General features: G+C 40.2%; 1 protein-coding gene across 1 annotated transcript in view; it reads right to left on the reverse strand.

Moving 5' to 3' along the window:
• The window catches only part of VWF (von Willebrand factor), a 147,194-nt gene that overhangs the window by 9,665 nt on the left and 117,481 nt on the right, over positions 1 to 20,048 (reverse strand). Inside the window, exons 45-49 of the mRNA XM_026867575.1 lie at positions 12,559 to 12,669; positions 9,570 to 9,753; positions 8,642 to 8,682; positions 3,609 to 3,725; positions 188 to 286 (exon numbers count right to left, since the gene is read on the reverse strand). Coding sequence (XP_026723376.1) covers positions 188 to 286; positions 3,609 to 3,725; positions 8,642 to 8,682; positions 9,570 to 9,753; positions 12,559 to 12,669 — 552 coding nt within the window. The remainder of the gene's footprint in view (positions 1 to 187; positions 287 to 3,608; positions 3,726 to 8,641; positions 8,683 to 9,569; positions 9,754 to 12,558; positions 12,670 to 20,048) is intronic.

Here is a 20,048-nt window from a genome sequence, read left to right on the forward strand (position 1 = left end):
GTCTCCCTTTTGTCATTTACAAACAACAACAGAAAACAGTGAACTTCGGAAAAAAAACATTCTGAGATATAAAAGAAAAGGGACTGGTAATACCATGCTGCCTAACCAAAAGGAGATACTTTCCTTGGGTTCACCAGAAGCCATTTACATTTACTCATAAACAAATTAAAGAGTGCTTAAAACTTACCTGAAGGTATTTAAGCCTTCCATCTCTCAGCTTGACACCACAAGATGTTGGCATACATTTTCCACAGCAAGAACCAGGGATTTCCTGTCTTCTGTAATTCTAGAATGTAAAGGACATTTTTCTGGGTCTATTTTGTTTTAAGATTGCTTCCTACACTTATTTGTAGAGGGTTTTTTTAATAAATAAATAAATAAATAAATAAATCAGTAGACAAAGAGATAGCCAGCAGAATGCTTTTTTTAAACAGTAGGACTAGATTAGCTTAATCTAATTAGTTGCTTTTTTTTTTTTTTTCTGGCATTAATCCTTGTACTGATTTATTATACAATAGGGAGAGAAGATTATTTCCAAGTAGAAAGCCTGCTGTGTCCACTGAATTCAATATTCTTTGACTGTAACAGTTACAAGGTCAGGTCCACTAAACAACACATGACAGTAGGAGAAGGTAAGAAACTTATTTAAATGATGTTTTGAGTGACAATTCACATTTGTGGTGTCCAGGAGCTTCTCTGTAAAGGTCAGGAATACTACGCAGTGTAACTTGGAAAAGTAGTTTGAAGCGCTTAAACTAGGAGAATAGGGCAAGATAACCAGTAAGCAGTGGGCATGGAAAGGGAAGAATCAAACTAAAGTAGAAAATTTGGACTATGCAAAGAAAATTGGCCTCATAAAAATATAATGTAAAAAGAGCATCAGAGAGGGTATGATATAATAAAATGAAAAAGGAGAGAAAGAAAGAAAGAAAGAAAGAAAGAAAGAAACAAAGAAAGAAACAAAGAAAGAAAGAAAGAAAGAAAGAAAGAAAGAAAGAAAGAAAGAATAATGCAGCCCCACAAATGGCACTGGAAGTAAAAAACAGCGGCAGGGAAAGGACCATGGGAGAATGAGCAGCACTAGATGGAGAGGAAGAAAGGTATACAGTGGATAATGAAAAGAAAGGAAAAACAAAAAAACAAAAAACCAAAAACAAACAAACACCAACACACCACAGAATGGGCAAAACCAGAAAGGGACTGAGTTAACACATGAAGTGTCCCACAGTAATGTCTCCAGCTGCTACACATAACCAACAGCTGCTTATGATGAGCTGAACATTTTTAAGACAACAAACACTTTCTGGTTGAGTGAAGGCATGCATGTTATCCATATGTTTTTTATAGAAAAAAGAATTTAGGAAGGGTGGGGGGTTACCATTAAATCAGTGGAAGAAAACACAGTTCATTGTTATTTAGGTGAACTTGCTCTACTGGCAAAAATGTAAGCACCTAAAGTAGGTCATAAAATGACCAAAACAATGACCCTGATGAGCAGAACATGCTGCACTTGGCTGCACTTCAATTACCAGTGCATTTACTTTCACAGCTTCGGCATCCAGTAGAAAGCAGGTGCTCCTGAGAGAGTATATACTCTTAACCCATCGTTTTATCCATCATGAAGGAATTGCTTTTAATCTGGGGATACCATGAAATCAATGACTCTGCGACAGGACAGATCCCGAGTGTGTGTGTGAATCCCACTGGCCTTAGGGGGATGAAGACATTCTGTATCTTATTTGATTTCCCCTCCTCCAAAGCCCCACAGATTTATTACAACGGCTACAAAGGGAAACCTACACCTAGACCTACGATCTCCCTTGGGTAGCTGCACATCTCCTAAACACAACTTCATAGTGCTTAATAAGCCCAACTGGAAATTGTCCTTTCTTCAGGGTTTTTTTTGTTTGGTCTGTACTTTTAGGTCAGGTGGGGGAAAGGAGCTGTTTGGGAATTGTGTGGGTGGTGAAAGAAGCAGGAGAAGAATGTTTCCCCATTTATTTTTTTTTTACCGTGTATTTTATTGATTCCTCTACCTTTCACTTCTACAGCTGGCTTCTTGCATTGAAAAGCAAGAATTGATGTTTGTATATTTATGTGTGGGAACATACGTATGCACACATGTTTCTGGCCACGGATCATTCTAGTGTATCTGGGATTTTTTCATTGATCTGCCAGGTTACATTTTGTGAAAGTGAGGAGGATGCTCAGCACTGAGTTTGACCATTTATTTCCTTTCAAAAGCCTGAGTCTATAATCATACCTTACAGGAGGGGTGATATTAGGGTCCAGAACCAAAGTATTCCACATTTTCCCTTTTGTCACAGGCCACATCCATAGCAGCAAATAAAGGCGGTCAAGGCCAGTTTTCTGGCCCTGCAGAAAAGTGGAACATGTATGTTATGTGTAAATTGAATTTTCCTCACAGAACAGGCTGGGTTTGGCTTGACCTAACCACTGACCTGTGCGTTATTTAAAAGCTTGGTAGTTAGAACAGGCCAGCTGGGACACTGCTGATAATTCTTCAATGTAAGTGGTTGCAGAATATAATTTGAGCCAGCAGTCTTGCTCTGGTTAGTTTATCAGTACAGATCAAACCACAGAAACTTGACTTATTACATTGTCATTTCCAGTTCTACTTAGGGATGGAAGACTCATCCAAAACTCTGCTTCTCTCTTTTTCAGGGACCCTAGAATCCTCTCCTGGATATCAGCTGGGAATCCTATATGATCACGTTAGAGATGTTGGGGTTTTTTGCTGCAACAGCCGCTGCTTGCCCAGACCCTGGGTTTGGTTGAGTCCATTGGGCTCCATCCATTATGCAGGGAAAGGCAGAAGAAGGGGCATTTCAGCTGCTTCTGTGAAATTTAGCAGCTGCTCTGTGCTTTTCAGACGTGGGGTGGGGAGGCACAGGATTAAGTCAGGCTCTGCAACTTGCTTAGCTCTTCTTCTACCTGAGGTATTGGCACTAAGAGAGAAAACTACATGACTGAGCAGTAGTCAGGCACTCCAGTCACACCGTTGGTCAGTGGAATAAAAAATAGGAGCTATTTACCTCTGGCTTTCCCAGCCATGTTCATTCCTTGCAGCTGATGGCAGCAAAGCAGCAGCAAAGATTTCAGAAAGGCCAGTAGGACTGGTGAGGACAATCACCTCAAATCACCTAAGGCATGGCTGGGAACCAGACAAAAATATTACTGGCTCCAGCTTTTAGACAATTTGGAAGAGTCATAGGAAAGCCCTGAAGCTGCCAGTCCCTGGAGGGACAGATAATACTGTAGGAAAGGAGACACAGCAGTTCCTGTTGCAAATGATTTGCCAAATATTATTTTGCCCTACAGGTGAGTACTGTAAAATACACAATAAAACATGCCTGTGGACCTGAGTACTGTGAAAAGTTACCTTTTCTACACTGTGTATTTAGACCACATATGGTATGTTGCATAGAATTCAGGGCAAGTAGAACACAGGGCCATGACTTCTCAGGAAAACTTTAAGGCAACAGGTTCCAGAGCTGTACAGAACATAAACTGGTGGATACAACGAAGAACATGACCTTCTCATCAGACACGTTCTTAACCAGAACATCCAGACCACTTGCACTTACTATCGGGCACGGTTCACAGGTTAGTTTTGTACACGTCAGAGTGTATTTCCGAGACGGTGTTAGCTCCAGGGAGCAGTGGCACGTTGTGCATTGATCCACCATCAGGCGTCTCCATGGCTGAAACATTAGAACCAGTTGGTAAGTCAGTGACTGTCTCTTCAACAACACTCAAATAAATGAGCAATTTTAACTAGGTTAAATCTCTTCCATTAAGTCTTGCATTGCAAATCTTTCCAGGAGAAAACAGAGAAACAATGCCCCCCACACACACACACACTTTCCAGAGACCCAAATTTTTGCATCTGTAATTCCACAAGCAGCATAGCATGAGCTATTCTTCATGTAAACCCTTTAAAATTCCTTAGTCCATGAAATAGCAGTGGCATTTCTAACTTTATTGCTTACAAAGCTAGCAAGCACTAAAGAATCCTTGGAAGTGGAAGATTTTACCACAAGCTACCCTGACTGCGAGTTAGGTGGTTGCCACCAGCTCATTTTTCCCCAAGTGTAAGTGAAAATTGCTTTGCCAACAAGTTTCTGTTCTTGAGCCATTGCAGACCACAGATCATGGGCAGAAATTGTTACTGTTGTTGTAAAAATACTGCTTAGAATCTCGAGAGGCCTAAAAGCTTAAAATTGAGAAAGGAGAAAGTAAAACAAAACCAGAAACAGAATTACTGAGTGAAGAACTGGACTTGTCCAGAGTTACAAGAAAATCGGTGGCTGAGCTGGCACACAATTCCAACTCCCTGAGCTCTTCCCCAGAACCTTGTTTGCTGGATCCCATCACATTCTTAAAGCAAGCAAGAACATTTAGAATGTTGAGCAAAAATGCCAAACTATTAAATGGGAAACAAAAGGATGTGGAGTTAGTAACTGGATTCCTAGCGCTGAAAGGAATTCTAAATACAAAGACTTTCTGCCTCCCAAGTGCACAGTCTTTCATTTCGACCCCAAAATAACAAACCACTGTGGTTGAAGGGACAACATGGGAGGAGTGCAGTCAAGATTTTCACACAGAACTTCTAAAACCTAATAAATAAGGTAAACAGACACTGAATACTACTAGATTATAAAAGCTTTGAGTTGTGCTTTAAAAGTCGATGGAATGTCACTGTTGACTTCATTTGGAACAGAAATTTCCCATGCTACATACTGTGCATATCCTCAAATTCCTTTTTTTTCTTGTTCCACACTAGTAAACACTCATGGAGCAAATGGAGCAAAACTAAAAAGGTGGCCAGTGTAAAGGTAATGCATTCGTGCCTAGTTCAGAGCCAACACTCCAATATAGACGCTGAAGGATAAACGTTCCGATTAAAGAATTTTAATTGCATTCTTACTCTGCACCCCAGCACGTCAGAGGTCTTCAGGCCTCAGTGGTTTTTCTATAAAGCACCAGCAATACCAATGGCCTTTTTCTTGTTTTGTGGAGGTCTAGAAGAAAGATCCTCCACATACAACATGATGGAAGTGGATCCCTGTCTTTTAACAACTCGAGACCTCAACACAGGACTCTTCAGCTTTCTTGGTTTAATATTTTATGGTGTGTATCAGATCACTAATCTGGAGGGTTAAAAGTCCTCAATGGATGCAGGCATGAGGACACACTCAGAACATTTTCCTATGTGAGAGAGATGGATAGCAAATGTCAGATGAAACTCCAGACTTCTTGTTTACTCTCAACTTCAGAAAGAGTTCAGACACCGGCGTGATAGCTCTAGTACAGCTTACACGGCCTCACAAGGGCATTCAATACACTGACACTAATATTGCTCCACCAGTTATAGCTGCACACATGCATGCGCACACAAAAGCTTTGCAAATCTGGAAGATGAGTTCATCGTGATGACCTGTTACAAACTATGCTTGGGTTTGTTCTGTTTACTGTCATAATCGTACTTAATTCAGACCCTCTAAAAATAAATGCTTATCAGAGAATGCCTCAGCAGCTCTAGGCTTTCACACCATGAGGAGTCTGTAAAGCCACAACCGATATCACAATTGATATCCTCGTTGGATCTTCTAGTAGTTCTAACATTCCAATTAAACATAAAAAAGATAAAGTTGAGTTTATCGTAAAATCACTGCTACGGGCAGGAACGTAGGGCTTACTAGAGACATGTTGAAACAAAATCCTCACAAGTGCCTTGAACTTTTGGGGAAGGTCCTACCTTGACCCAAGGTTTGCATCACACCTTAATTCTATATTTACTTAATGTATTTAGGGATCAGCATGCAAATGCCTTCAACAATGGTTTTCTGTGAACAAACGTAGATTAGCATGACAGAAATGAATGAAATAATGGATCGATGCATCTTTTTCCCTTTATATAATACACCTATCATGTTTTCTTGGCTAACTTAGAATGAAATGTCAACATCTGCTAACACAGTGTTAGTCAGCACAACTAAAATAACCTGCATAAAGCCCAAATCTACTCAGATCTCCTTCAAAAATGCTACTCAGTAAAAGCCTGGGAAAACAGATGAGTGATACAGATAATCCTTTTGGTAAATACAGCCACCTGCTTGGAAGTCTGCTGTTAAAGCCCACAGCATTGTTAAGAACAGCAGAGTGAATGCAATACACCAAATTACTGGAATATAATATTGGTAACCAGATACAAGACAAAAATGTAAAGGGATTAAGGACACAGTCAGTTAACAGAACTGCAGTAAAAAGACTGAAAACTTGGAACTATTCAGTGAATGAGTTAATGGAGCAAAGTTTTCCCTTGATATAAAATGAAACTTGAAACCTATTCTTAAAGGACCCAGAATAAAGGTTTTGAAATCCAGGAAGTATAAACTTCTGTGGACACCACATCTTCCTTCCTGACCAGAACTCTGGAACGGTCATTGAAGTAGAGAATAGCGTAAGACAAAGCTGTAGTAACACCAGCTGCTCAAAAGCTTTCAGATATATAGCTAATTAGCTCACAATAAGTCATTAAATGAAGCTAGTTTGATTCAAGTTCATTAATTTAACACAAGTTCTAATATATCTGCTCTACTTTTTTTTTTTTTTTTTTTTTTTTTGATTAGAAATCATCCAAGATTATATCTCAAGTCGAATTTCACACTCTCCATCCTGAGAAAATATTTTGGTAACTGCGTTGTTGAATGTTAACTTCAGTAACGCTTGACATTTGCGACAGCAAGAGCACAGAAGTAACATAACAGCTGGGGCCTACCTACACCCTCAAAGTCTTGCACAGGCAATGTTCGATAAAATGACCAATTGTCAGGAAGAACAATAATACATCTTTAAATCTGTTTTTTAATAAAAAAAATAAAAAAAATAAAATAACAAAAAGAAACACCACAACATTTTCCTGACAGATTTTTCTATATACCCACACAACGAATGAGTTAAAAGGTGGTTCTGTGTCAGCTGAAACACTTTAGGAATTCATTCCAAACTGGGAAACTTTTACTAAGATGGGATTTTTTTCCAATAACGTACAGATGAAATAGTTTATTTTTAAGTCTTCAAAACACAGATAATTCTGATTTTTGCCTTCAACATGACATTTTGTTTCCAAATTTGCATATGCTTCACTTTACAGTATTTTAAAATATTTTATAACACCTGAAAATAGAACAAAGTTTTACTTGACAAATCAGGTAAATGTTTTGTTGGAAGAGAAAAAAAATCAGTTGTTCATGAAAGAAGAGCATGCAACTGGAAAGACATCCTCTTTTTGTAACATGGAATATATATTTTCATATATGCACACACGTTCGTATCCTATATAACAGGAGGAGGCAGGAGCTAGCAATTACTATACTGCATGACATTACCGACAATTACGATCTTTATAAAATGCCACAACTAGTTTTGACAACATACTACTGAGGTGACAAATAGAGAAATCAAGGAGAACACAAATTATTTCAAATTTTACCACCTTAAAAACCTTCTCCCAGTGTTTTGACAAGAAAGGCAGAGCTATTCCTTGGATTTAATTCTACAGGGAAGTAATCCCTGCACACAATAATGGATGCTTGATGACAGGGCTTTAGCTCTAACAAACTGATAAACTTATGCCTATTGACTATGAAAAAAAACAAATCCAGAAGAAATAGATGGAGAAAGGTTCTCTCAGCCATACCTCAAATGTCCAAAGAGATTTAGGTAAAACTTACCTTTTAAATAAATGAAAAAGAAAGACGTACATTGACAATGCAGGAATACGTAGGTTAAAAGTTAGGTTAAATGACTAAAGAGGACCTGTTTCCCTGGGGAATGATGAGAATATTTAGAGCTCCTTGACACCAGAGGTGCTGCCAGAATACGGATTTAGGGAAACAATAGACAATTGACAGAGCTCTCCAAAGATAAATTCGGCATAAATGAGATCAGATGCTTAACTCCCATCATTCCCACTGTCATGGGCTGGGTTAAATATGTCTTAATCTATCCATTAAATATGCAGTTGAGAAAAAATTTCCTCTGAGGGCATATCAGCAGGGATCTTGAAAGGGGACAGAGGTCAAACAGTGAGGAAGCTCAGCTTTCCTGTCCCTGCTAATAGCCAAGGAGGGATACCCGTCCTTCCACACAGGTGGAGCAACAGTCTCCATCCTTTTTTAATCTGCCTTATCCTCTAGGTAGAATACGGGAAGTTTTTCCTTCCCTGAAGTGGGCAAGGATCATTTTTGAGATTATCCCTCACAGAGAGTTTCCTGTGTGTTTGGTAGCCTGCAAGCCATTACACAACACAGATAACCAGAGTTCCTAAGCAATTTTCTCAAGCACCCTTTCAAGATAAGGAAGCGTTACTGTCTGTAATGTACTGTATTTTGCAGAGATACCCATTGTCATATAGGCAGACCGTGGCAGGTTCGTGAACTGGGTACACATATGCTGAGCCTCTTGCCACTGCTTTTACCCCAAGGTCTTGCTTGCAGAGACTCTGTCTGAACAAAGCTGCCCCGTCTGCTTATGTGTATTCTGGCAAGTTTGTGTTCTTCAAAAGCTCATTCATACATCTAAATCACAGCAAATAAAAGGAATCATGTCTTACCCCAATAACAGTGCCATTCAAAAGACAACCATTCAGAGGTACTGAAAAAGAAGATAATATTCCATTTAGCATTACCATTATTATGACATTACCAAGATTTAATAAACCACAGGTATGCGTTTTCGACTTATTAGAGTTCCAGCTGAGGACATTTAGATCCAGTTTCACTGTAAAGAGGCATATCGAGCCATCTTACATTATACCTTGAAAGGTAGCAATTTGTCAGAGTTATCCTGAATTCCATCTCCAAATATCTCTTGCTGAGCTGTTTTTTAAGAAGTACATGGCACAAAATAATTGTTCCCCTCCAGTTCCAGCCTCACACTCTCCGAAGGTGCACTCAGGTTTTCTGCAAGTTATAGTGCACATTCCCCCTCCTCCTCCTCCCACTGCTCACCCTGTGGTTGCGTATATACTGGTCAATTAAACATGACTGGGAGTCTTCCTAGATGGAGGCCAATTAACCAAATCTGATTTGCACTTTTGACCCAAGTCTATGCTAGGAAATAGCCACAGCCACAACGCTCAGAGGCATGCAGAAGACAGGATGGCTACATGCAAACTCCTTGTTCATAGCAGGCATTGGGGAGAGTGTTGAACCTTCCCAGGCCAAAAGTCTCTCAAGCCCTCTTTTAAATGCTTAAAGAATGCAGGTTAGAACTGTAGAAACATAGCCTGATATGTCTGCATGAAGCAACGCAAAAATAGCTTCAACAGTTAGTAGTTCGAGAGGAGACAGGGAACATCAGTTGGAAAGAGAAAGTAATAGCAGCAGGTGCTATTGTACTCAGTGTCTAAATTATACAGGAGAGCTTAAAAGTAGTACTATACTTGCATAACATGCACTTTTGAAATTGCTGTTGAGAAACTGGAGATCAACATGAGACACATTCTCTAGTAATTCCATTTGTCATACACAAAACCTTACCACATCTGCAGGAAGGACAGCAGTCTATTATCTGGTTACAACGTAGTTCAGTTCCCTCTGGACAGTCAGGCACATCCATTTGAGCGCAAGAAAGATTCTTTTGCTGCACAAAAACCTCATTGTTCACCTGGACACACTCATTGATAACGCAGTGGTTGAAGGGGGATCGCCACTCTGTGCCGACCTGATGGGAAATTGTAAAAGGATTAAAGGTAGGCAGCAGGATTTGTCCCGCTGGATAGAGGGAAGACCGCAACAGCCAACATGCTGGTTTGCAAAAGCACGTTCACTGCCTCAGGAATGGTCTGTTACTCAACAGTTCACAAATCCTCACTGCAACAATCAGTTTATAGAACAGTCTGCTGCTTGGCTTGTAGACTACAGGAGTATCCTCAAGGTGAAAAATAAAGGGGCAGGTGAAATAACACGGTGAAGAAGAATAAGCACTCTTAACTAAATTTAAATCTACCTTTGTTACCCAGTAGCTGGCTGCATTGCATTGTGCTGTAGCCAAGCTGACCCTCTTTCTGCTGGAACCTGCTCCAGACCAGCCCAAGGGAGGCTTTGGCGATAGGCTCTAGACCTGAAAATACTTGAGAATGTAGAAGAGACCGGATCCTGCTGACAGTGCTAACGATTATAATCACCCATGGGTCAGACAAGGTGGGAATTTCAAGTGTTATTATTGGAAGAGACATCACCACAGGCCAGAAAGAAGATGCTGTCACAGTTCAGAACTGGGAGGAGCTGATGACTGCTTTGAAGATATATGCCCCCATTATTAACACTCTTTGAATAGATTCAAGAACAGTGAAAGTGAATAGACTTCAAGAACAGTGAAAGTGAAAAGCAGATCCCCAGCTCCAGTAAATTCAAACAGCTTTGCTCAGAAAGTTAGGGAATATTTCTCTCTCACGTGTTAAATATTTAGTTCTTTGTTAATGGCAAAAGAGTTGAAAGAGGACACAGCAAGAAAAAGGCAGCAGAGTATGAGGATCTATTGCTCCATTAGGAAAACAGAAATCAGTAAGACACAGTGGGACATTAAAATAGGCAGAGAAGGATATTGATCCACATTCACATTAAGAAACACGCTTGGTAGAATCAGGGAAGAGGCAGGCTGCAAAATGATACATTAACATTTTTTAAAAGACAGCAGCAGTCTGCTGTAAAAGAAGCAATTATAAAGTTAATATTAAATATGCAAACATGAGAGGTAGATGAAAGTGCAGACACGTTATAAAGAACAATACTTAGGGAAGAATAGATGGGGAGGAGGTCTATTATTTTAACCATACTTAACTTACACTTCTTGCTTTTGTTAAATCCAAAACTCTACATAAGATTAAGCAACTTCATGCTACTGGAGGAGGCAAAGGCTTGCCAGGGGTGTTTGGGTTAGGGACAGAACAAACTGTCTTATAAATGTAGGCAAGAAAAGAAACAAATATCCATGGATGTTTCCAGACTGGTAGGGTATCTTCAGTGCATTTTAAATGACTGTTGCATGCACTCACTCCCCGTTGGGGTCTTTGAATCCTAAGGAAGAGGTTGTGAGGAACTGAAAGAAGTAATGCCTTGAGTATTCATCGACACAGAACACCTCAAGGACAAGCTGTGGCCGTTGTGATTAGTCTAAGGAATGTCACCCAAGGAAGAAGTGTATGGAGGGATGCACCCCCGGCTCCTTTGCAGTTGTATTGACAAGCTCCTTAGATAAGACTCAAAGGGGGGAAACTGGACTGAGTGAAACCAAATGGTTCTCATCAAGCCCAAGTACTGCTAACCACTGGCTCTATTGTGTAAAACAGACATGATGCAGGCCTTGATAATAATGACTTTGTGCCTTCGCCACTGAAGAGACAAGAACTGATAGGTGATCATTTCTGCCCCAGGAGCCAGATGACTGCTCAAGAAGCATGAATCCAGCAAAACTCTGTGGGAACAGAGGAAAAACCAAAGGTGGGCATGAGTACGACCACTGACTCAATTGGACAAGGGGTGATGCACCCCTTTTCGCCCGCAATGTATGTGCAGAACTCCTGCTCCACTTTTTTTTCTCGTCTCTCATGGACATGAGTTTCTGGAATACCTTTCCCTCCTTGTCTAGTATGCTAATCAGCTGATAAAATTAATTTTAAAAGCGACAGAAAACTTTGCTGTACGGTGCACCCGCCACCCAGGATTACCAGACCTGAGACAACACTGGATGCAGCGGTGGTGATTTTGTATTTCTTTGACTCTCTTTCTCTTTCTTTTCCTTACTTTTCTTTCTTACAGATTTATAAGAGACAACATTGCTTATTATCCTTTTCCAAGTTCAAATTGTTTTCTACCGCAAGTAAAACATTTTAACCGGTCATTTTGTGTCGTTTCACCTTAATTTAACCCGAGGGGATCACTGAACCCTTGTGACTCTCTGAGCTTCCAGTCCGGGTCGTGTCAGAGGCACACTCTGAAAATAAACTGTTATTTTGAGCAGAAAACAAGTGTGGCCTGGACCACTGCTGTCTGATCTGACATGCAGCAATCATCTTTAGCAAACGGAGAATAATTCACGTTTCTATCCTCATTTACTTCCTGATATTTCAGTGTGTACCAAATAGGATATCCTACTTGAATAGGATTGTGAAATTCAAGGAACCCACTGCCCCATCTGCCTGCTGTCCCTAGAGCAATACAAATTAATTGGCATAATTTAAACAAACGGCCTACAACCAGATAAGAAACATGCCCCACTAACATTCTTTTGAGCTATCATTTCTGAAATTATTAATTTTACACAAAATACTGCTCCCTTAGAGGCCAAAAAGGGCGAGGAGGCTTTCCTTGTTAGAACCAAGCCAGATGCCCCTAAAAACATTGTTTGGAAGCGCTGATAATGTATAGAAGAAATAGTTCATATCTTCTTCACCTCCCTCCACGGAACACAAAATAATTCATGGCACTTCTGCTAGAAGAGGAAGTGTCCAGACAACCACCATCTCACCTCATGCAAACGAGTATCTGCATCACCTCGGGACCAGAATAGCTGCTCCTCACAGGCAGTCTTCTGGCATCTCCCACAGCACTCTCCTTCTTGTACAATATACTTGTAACCCTGTAGGAGAAAAGAAGAGGACTGACTGATCCAGGAATAGGGGACAAATGAGAAGATTAATCCTAAAAGAAAACCCTGTGGAAAAATGCTTAATGTTAACAACTTTTTATGGAAAGGGGAGTTTGAAAACAGAACTGTAAGGCCACATGCTGCTATTACTCAAACAAACAAGTGGTCCACCCAGCTCAGCATCCTGTTAAATGGTTAAAATTATCTGTCAGAAAAAATAACTTAAAACGCATGCATTAGGAGCAGAAATTCTTAGCTCTTTAGTTCCTACTTAATATATATTTTTGAAGACATATTCAGCTACATGAACTAACTCTAGGTACTATCTTTGCTCAGGTCATGCTAATTAACTAACGAGCTTTCTGAGGATATCAGCTTCTCTAGTGTGGTATGGAGCACAGAAAATGTTGATGGTGCCTAACATAAGAAAAAAGGAAAGAAAGAAATCTGAAAACACCCAGAAACTTCTTCCTTTTGCTAGGATTTACTCAAATATGTAATAGAAAAAAGATTTGCCACAAGACAGAAAAGAACAATGATATAAACAGGCAGAAATGAAAAGGGAAGAGGTAAAAGAAAAAAACTTTCAGGGGACCCTGAGCCATTTCAACATCATTAAGCGGCAGTCATTTCCAAATTTTAGTTTATTGTACATGAGCAGTTTCTTTTATGCATTAGCAAATTGTAAAGAGCAAGTCTTTCCAATAACATGGACCTACAGAGGAGTGCAAAAGGGAAAAGTAAGTCCACTTCTAAGGGTGATTGTCAGAATTGCTATGCTATTTGGTAGACTGAAAGAAAAACCACTATACATGAATGTTAAGAATCCAGTTTTAAAAAGCTCACTACATTAAATCACTTCTGCTTTTACATACAAATCTTACATAATTATGAGAATTTTCATTTGTTATTTTAAAAAAATCTTTTACATATATATAAAATAGTATTAAAAAAAAAAAAAAAGTAAAAATTGTTTTAGTGGCATCTTGGACATTATCAGCACTCACAAATTCTCTTCCCACTCCTGAGAATTCAAGGTTAGGATTTAATCTGAGCACATTCAGACATCTGAGTGCCCTGTGCTGGAGCAGAATGAAGGGGTTGGTCAGACATGTAGTCCAGGGACCAGTTTTTGACTGATCATTTCATCTTTTCATCTCCTGTGGCATAGCAACTAGACAAATATTCAAACACTGAAGTAGCTAAGGGAAAGAAAACAAGGAGCTTTAATCTAATTAGAAATAATATATTCTACATTTAATAGCTAGGCAGTCTCCAAGGAGAAAAACACAACTCTGATTTCAGTACAGAGTTGAAGATGTTCAGCCAAAGAAAATGCTGTTCATGTGAAAAATGTCAATGAAAATAAGCATCATTTTATTTTGGTCAACCCCTTTGAACTGAATTGCTGAAGGATTCCCAACTGCTCCCTCCCTCCATGAACTGTCCTTGGTTTGCAAGATGAAGCACATTAGCAAACCTCAACAATCAGCAGACTTTCATATGGAAGTGCATTTTGTGTAATGTCATAAAACGTAATACCAGAGTTTGACCTAAGCTTGGTGGAAAAAGTTGTGCTGTTGAGTATTTAATTTTGTATTACTTTTATCTGCTAAAAAGATGTCTGCGACATCTGAACTATTGGATACAACTTTTTATTTGTGTGGCAAATTCAGAGAATTAAGATCCATGAGAATAAAGCAAAACCCAGCTGCAGGACCCAAATTTCACTAAGTTGGTTTGAACAGAGACCTCTAAAGTACAAAAAGGTGTTGTGCAGCAAACTCCAGAGGTGATTTGCACCCTTAAAGCACTGAAAAACATGTTGGTTTTGGACAGTTCGACCTGCCTGAGTGGCCCTTTTGGTTCTTGATGTGTTCAAAGTCTGGGGGCTCTGACTCCTAAGGGGGAGAAACACAGGAGATCACAGCTGCCAACCGCAGCACCTGCTGAGCTTCTCCTAGCACAGTCCCTGAGCCACCACAGATGACAAACCTGCAAACTCTAGCGGTCTACAAGCTCCTCAGAAGGCAGAGCATCCATCTGTACTCAAGGAGTAAGGTGGACAGTGATTGCCCGTTGTGACAGACCCTCCATGATTTTCCTCCATATATTCTAGCATGAGAAACATTTCACCATCAGAAAAATCCACTCTATGTACCTCACAACACGGGGAATTTAGGTCCATGGGAATAAAGAAAGGTTTATTATGTTTAATTCTAAAGGTATCAATGTTTGAGGTTATATCTTAGAAAAGAGCAATGTATTGTGAATTTTGAGGTGTTTTTTTATTGTGGGATTGTTTGGGTTTTTTTCCAGTTAGATGACTTATGTACAGAGTGCATCCTACCAGAATTATTCCTGAGCTGCACAGCCTTTAAATGTGAACATCTGACAAGTCTCAGATACTATGCTGTTGAAGGTTGTTGGACTGAACCAGGCAGAGTAAGCAATATCCATCTCCTCCTTCATTATTTTTCATTTGCTGGCGTATAGACACTAGCACATAGGGATGCCAGCGTTTCCCATGGTTTGTTCAAGGATCCACTTACAGTCAGTATTTTGCTCATCCCCTGCTTTTTCTGGACTGGATTTGCTGTTTTATTCCACCTTTTTTTTTTTTTTTTTAAATTTTAACACAGACTTCAAACTTCAAACAAGGAATTAAAATTCAGAAGCAGCCCTCGGTATGTGTCTGACTGTCTGTCACACTGAGAGGTAAAACACAGTCTTACAGGACTAAAATAAATAAATATATTAATAAATAAATAAATAAAATCACCCCGCCCTGGATGGTGAGGGATGAGGCAACAAGAGGCACCCCTTGCATTCAGACAGGTGCATGGGAGCGATAACCAGCAGCTGTGACAGAGAACCTGACAAGTGTGCAGTTATGCTGCCAGACCAGGCTGTTTTATCAAACACAGAGATAAAGCTGATCTCCCACGCGGAGGGTGAAAGCATACGGAATAAGATATGTTATGTTGGGGGGTGGAATTTTGTCCGCTTTTGAACTGGAGCTTGGCTTGCAACAAACAAAAGAGGAATGCAGATTAATTCTGTAACATTCATAGACACACATTTTGGTTTCAGAATCACAGAATCATTCAGGTTGGAAAAGCCCCTTGGGGTCATCGAGTCCAACCCTCAGCCCGACTCTACAAAGTTCTCCTCTACCCCACATCCCCCCACAGCTCATCCAAACGGCCCTTAAACACACCCAGGGATGGGGACTGCCCCCTCCCTGGGCAGCCTGTTCCACTCTCTGACCACTCTTGCTGGGGAAAGTTTTTCCCTAATGTCCAGCCTGACCCTCCGCTGTTGCAGTTTCCAGCCGTTCCCTCTTGTCCTGTCCCTGATCCCCTGGGAGCAGAGCCCAGCCCCAGCCTCTCTGCAATGTCCTGTCAGGAGCTGCAGAGAGGGATGAGGGCTCCCCTCAGCCTCCTCCTCCTCACCCTGAACACTCCCAGCTCCTTTCCCTGGCTCCTCACAGGATTGATTCTCCAGGCCCTTCCCCAGCCTCGTTGCCCTCCTCTGCCATCGCTCCAGCCCCTCCAGATCTCTCTCGGATTGAGGTGCCCAAACCTGGACACAACCCTCCAGGTGTGGCCTCACCAGTGCAGGGTACATGACCTACTCAAGGCTACGGGAGGGATCTGCAGAGTCTGGCTTGGCGTATTTGTGCCCTCCCTCTTTTCTTCTAGGGTTGCTCAGGATACACAGTTCATCTTTTCACAGGTGCTAAAGTTTTGGCTAGAAAACTCTGTCAGCTGCTTTTGGCAACAAGGCAGGAAAGAAAGAACAGAGATTATTCCTCGGTGTAGAATTTTTAAGAAGGCTCCAGTATTTGCCTTTTACATATTGAGTACATAGAGAGGGTTGGAAGAACCAAAGAGAATGAAAATGGCAACAGTAGACTGAGACAAACCCAGTGGCATGGATATAAATCAACTTGAAACGCCGAAAGCAAAATCTTCAGTGGCAATGAATCAGCACAATTCTACAGATTTCTCTGGAGCTGCACTCTTTTACCCCAGAACATTAAGGTATCCTTTCCTAATTTCCATAATAAGTTATGCTCTAAAATGAAAGCAGGATGTTTGAAATCACCTCCCAACAAGACTTTCAGAGTTTTTAAATGAGATGCTGCACTTCTAATATGCAAACAACAGTCTTCCTTTTGCATTAGTTCCTTTCACCTCCTTAAAGTACAGTATTAAGCTATCTACTACCCTGCCTTACATGCTAATTCAAAGGAAAATATCCATTTGAAATAATGGAGATTAAACCCACAGCGTTGGTAGTCAGCATCTATTGCAACCATCATTCACTATGCCTTTGCACGTAGGGTGCAAATGTTATTTATTTTAATTTCATTAATCAAGAGGCTGGAAAATCTAATGTAATTAATTTACACACACTTAGCCAAATGGCTTTCTCTTAAACACTTATCCCAGAAACTTATGCTTCATTCTTCTCATAATCATTTAATACTTTTAAATTATCCAATACTTTAAACCACACTCTTTTATATCATCTACAAAGTACCTAAATCTAAGAACGTTGACAGAAATTAAGCATGTGCTCCCTTCACATTAGTATACTAGCGATTTTAAGGTGTTTTGAAAGCTGTCATTCACTTTATCACCATGATTCTCTGAAGGGATGTACTCTGATGTACTCTCAGATAAATAATTTCTGAAGAAGCTCCAGGAGGAAGACACCACTCCTCCTTGTGGCACATGCAATAATTGCAGCAATTATCTGCTTGCTTTCTCGAAACTTAAGGTGAGAGATAGAAGAGGACAGAAAAAGTGAGACAACTATAACGTACAATGAAGCAAACCCACATCTGGTTTGCAAGCGCGACCAGTGTATTTGCTTTTAACCTCCTCAGAGAACTGTGGGATTGGTTCATAGCTCAGGAGAACAGCAGCACTGATCATCCATCAGGGTGAAGGAGCCAGTACAAGTGTTAAAGGTTTTTTATCTCTTTTTTTGTAGCTAGATAAAAAATTTTAAGCTGTTTTCCCAGACGTCGGATGACACGGTTGACAACGATACTGTACAACTTTAAGACCTGGCAATGGAATTAGTAGCCATGAGCAGCAGAGAGTTTGATCATCTTAGTAATGATTCGTGATTAAAGATGTTTTCAATGTCAATACAACTTCAATGCCATCTAATCTGAAGTGAAGCTTTAAAGCCAATTCAAACTGGATTACAGAGCTTCTGCTGTCCTTGATATGTATATCCAGTGAATCAGGAATAAGCAATGGAAAAAAAAAGAAAATCTGAGCTATTCAGGTTCTCAAACAGCTACAGTTTTGGTCGTACACCTTTGATAACCATTAAAGGAGCAAAAGAACTGGCAGATCCCCAAAAGGAACTGTCATGGCTTCCACCAAGGCTTGCTGTTTGTTTTTTTAAAAAAAGCTTTTTGACACTGTGCTGCTTAAGGGCGATTTGTCAAGAAACTGGAACTCTGCATTAATGACACCTTATTAGAATAACAAATTATTGATAGTGTTATGGCTATGAGCCAAAGCATAGCCAGATACTTTGGATGTAATGTTTCATAATAACTGTCAAACTGGAAACAAGCCTCTTCTACAGATGGAAATCAAAGGAATTCATTCTCTTGCAATAGCTGAAATTTCTCTCATCTGCTCTCATGGTTCTCACTGCTGTGGGCATCCTCAGGCTTTCTCACCAAACCCTACACTTTGCAGAAAGAGCACTAGGTTGGTTTGGTTTGGGTTTGGATTTTTTGGGGTTGTTTTTTGTTTGGTTTTTTTTTTTTACAATGTTCTCATTCTGGTCCTAGGGAATTTAAGACACAGCTGAGGAAAACAATATTCAAATAAAGTTTATATTTTGTTCACACCTTCCCAAGTGCACATACATATATGCTGTCCAGCCTTGTTCTGATACAGGGGCTGTAAGTTAAATGATATTGAAACATAGTGGTATTAAGGCATTTGAAATTCTTTGAAAACCAAGGCACAATTAGGTTAATAGAATTCAGAGAAAAGACTTGCCTTTCAGATACTGGTTTGCTTTGGTCACACTTCAATGCATGATTAACTGTTTTAAAATACGTATTAGTGTAAATTCAAATGAGAATTTAAAACAAGTCAGATAATGCAAGGTTTCTACAAGAACATTAACTCAGCTGTGAGGTGCTGCACATGCATGCTCTATGCCCAAGGTCAGTCTTTGACTCCCAGACACATTATCAATGATGTCTTTCCAAAAGCAAAAAGAACATCTCTTTACTTCTCATAACTGCATATACAAGGTTTGCTAATGAAGAACTTTCTTCCAAATGTGACTGAACAAAAGCAAGGAGAAAGAAGAGCTATCATGTGCTGATACGTCTTAGCCTCTGCTCTGAATGCAACTGCAAAGGAGCCGGGGGTGCATCACCCCTTGTCCAATTGAGTCAGTGGTCGTACTCATGCCCACCTTTGGTTTTTCCTCTGTTCCCACAGAGTTTTGCTGGATTCATGCTTCTTGAGCAGTCATCTGGCTCCTGGGGCAGAAATGATCACCTATCAGTTCTTGTCTCTTCAGTGGCGAAGGCACAAAGTCATTATTATCAAGGCCTGCATCATGTCTGTTTTACACAATAGAGCCAGTGGTTAGCAGTACTTGGGCTTGATGAGAACCATTTGGTTTCACTCAGTCCAGTTTCCCCCCTTTGAGTCTTATCTAAGGAGCTTGTCAATACAACTGCAAAGGAGCCGGGGGTGCATCCCTCCATACACTTCTTCCTTGGGTGACATTCCTTAGACTAATCACAACGGCCACAGCTTGTCCTTGAGGTGTTCTGTGTCGATGAATACTCAAGGCATTACTTCTTTCAGTTCCTCACAACCTCTTCCTTAGGATTCAAAGACCCCAACGGGGAGTGAGTGCATGCAACAGTCATTTAAAATGCACTGAAGATACCCTACCAGTCTGGAAACATCCATGGATATTTGTTTCTTTTCTTGCCTACATTTATAAGACAGTTTGTTCTGTCCCTAACCCAAACACCCCTGGCAAGCCTTTGCCTCCTCCAGTAGCATGAAGTTGCTTAATCTTATGTAGAGTTTTGGATTTAACAAAAGCAAGAAGTGTAAGTTAAGTATGGTTAAAATAATAGACCTCCTCCCCATCTATTCTTCCCTAAGTATTGTTCTTTATAACGTGTCTGCACTTTCATCTACCTCTCATGTTTGCATATTTAATATTAACTTTATAATTGCTTCTTTTACAGCAGACTGCTGCTGTCTTTTAAAAAATGTTAATGTATCATTTTGCAGCCTGCCTCTTCCCTGATTCTACCAAGCGTGTTTCTTAATGTGAATGTGGATCAATATCCT

Source organism: Athene cunicularia (assembly GCF_003259725.1).
Source record: "Athene cunicularia isolate RWA chromosome 1 unlocalized genomic scaffold, athCun1 chr1_part2, whole genome shotgun sequence".
Lineage (NCBI taxonomy): Eukaryota > Metazoa > Chordata > Aves > Strigiformes > Strigidae > Athene > Athene cunicularia.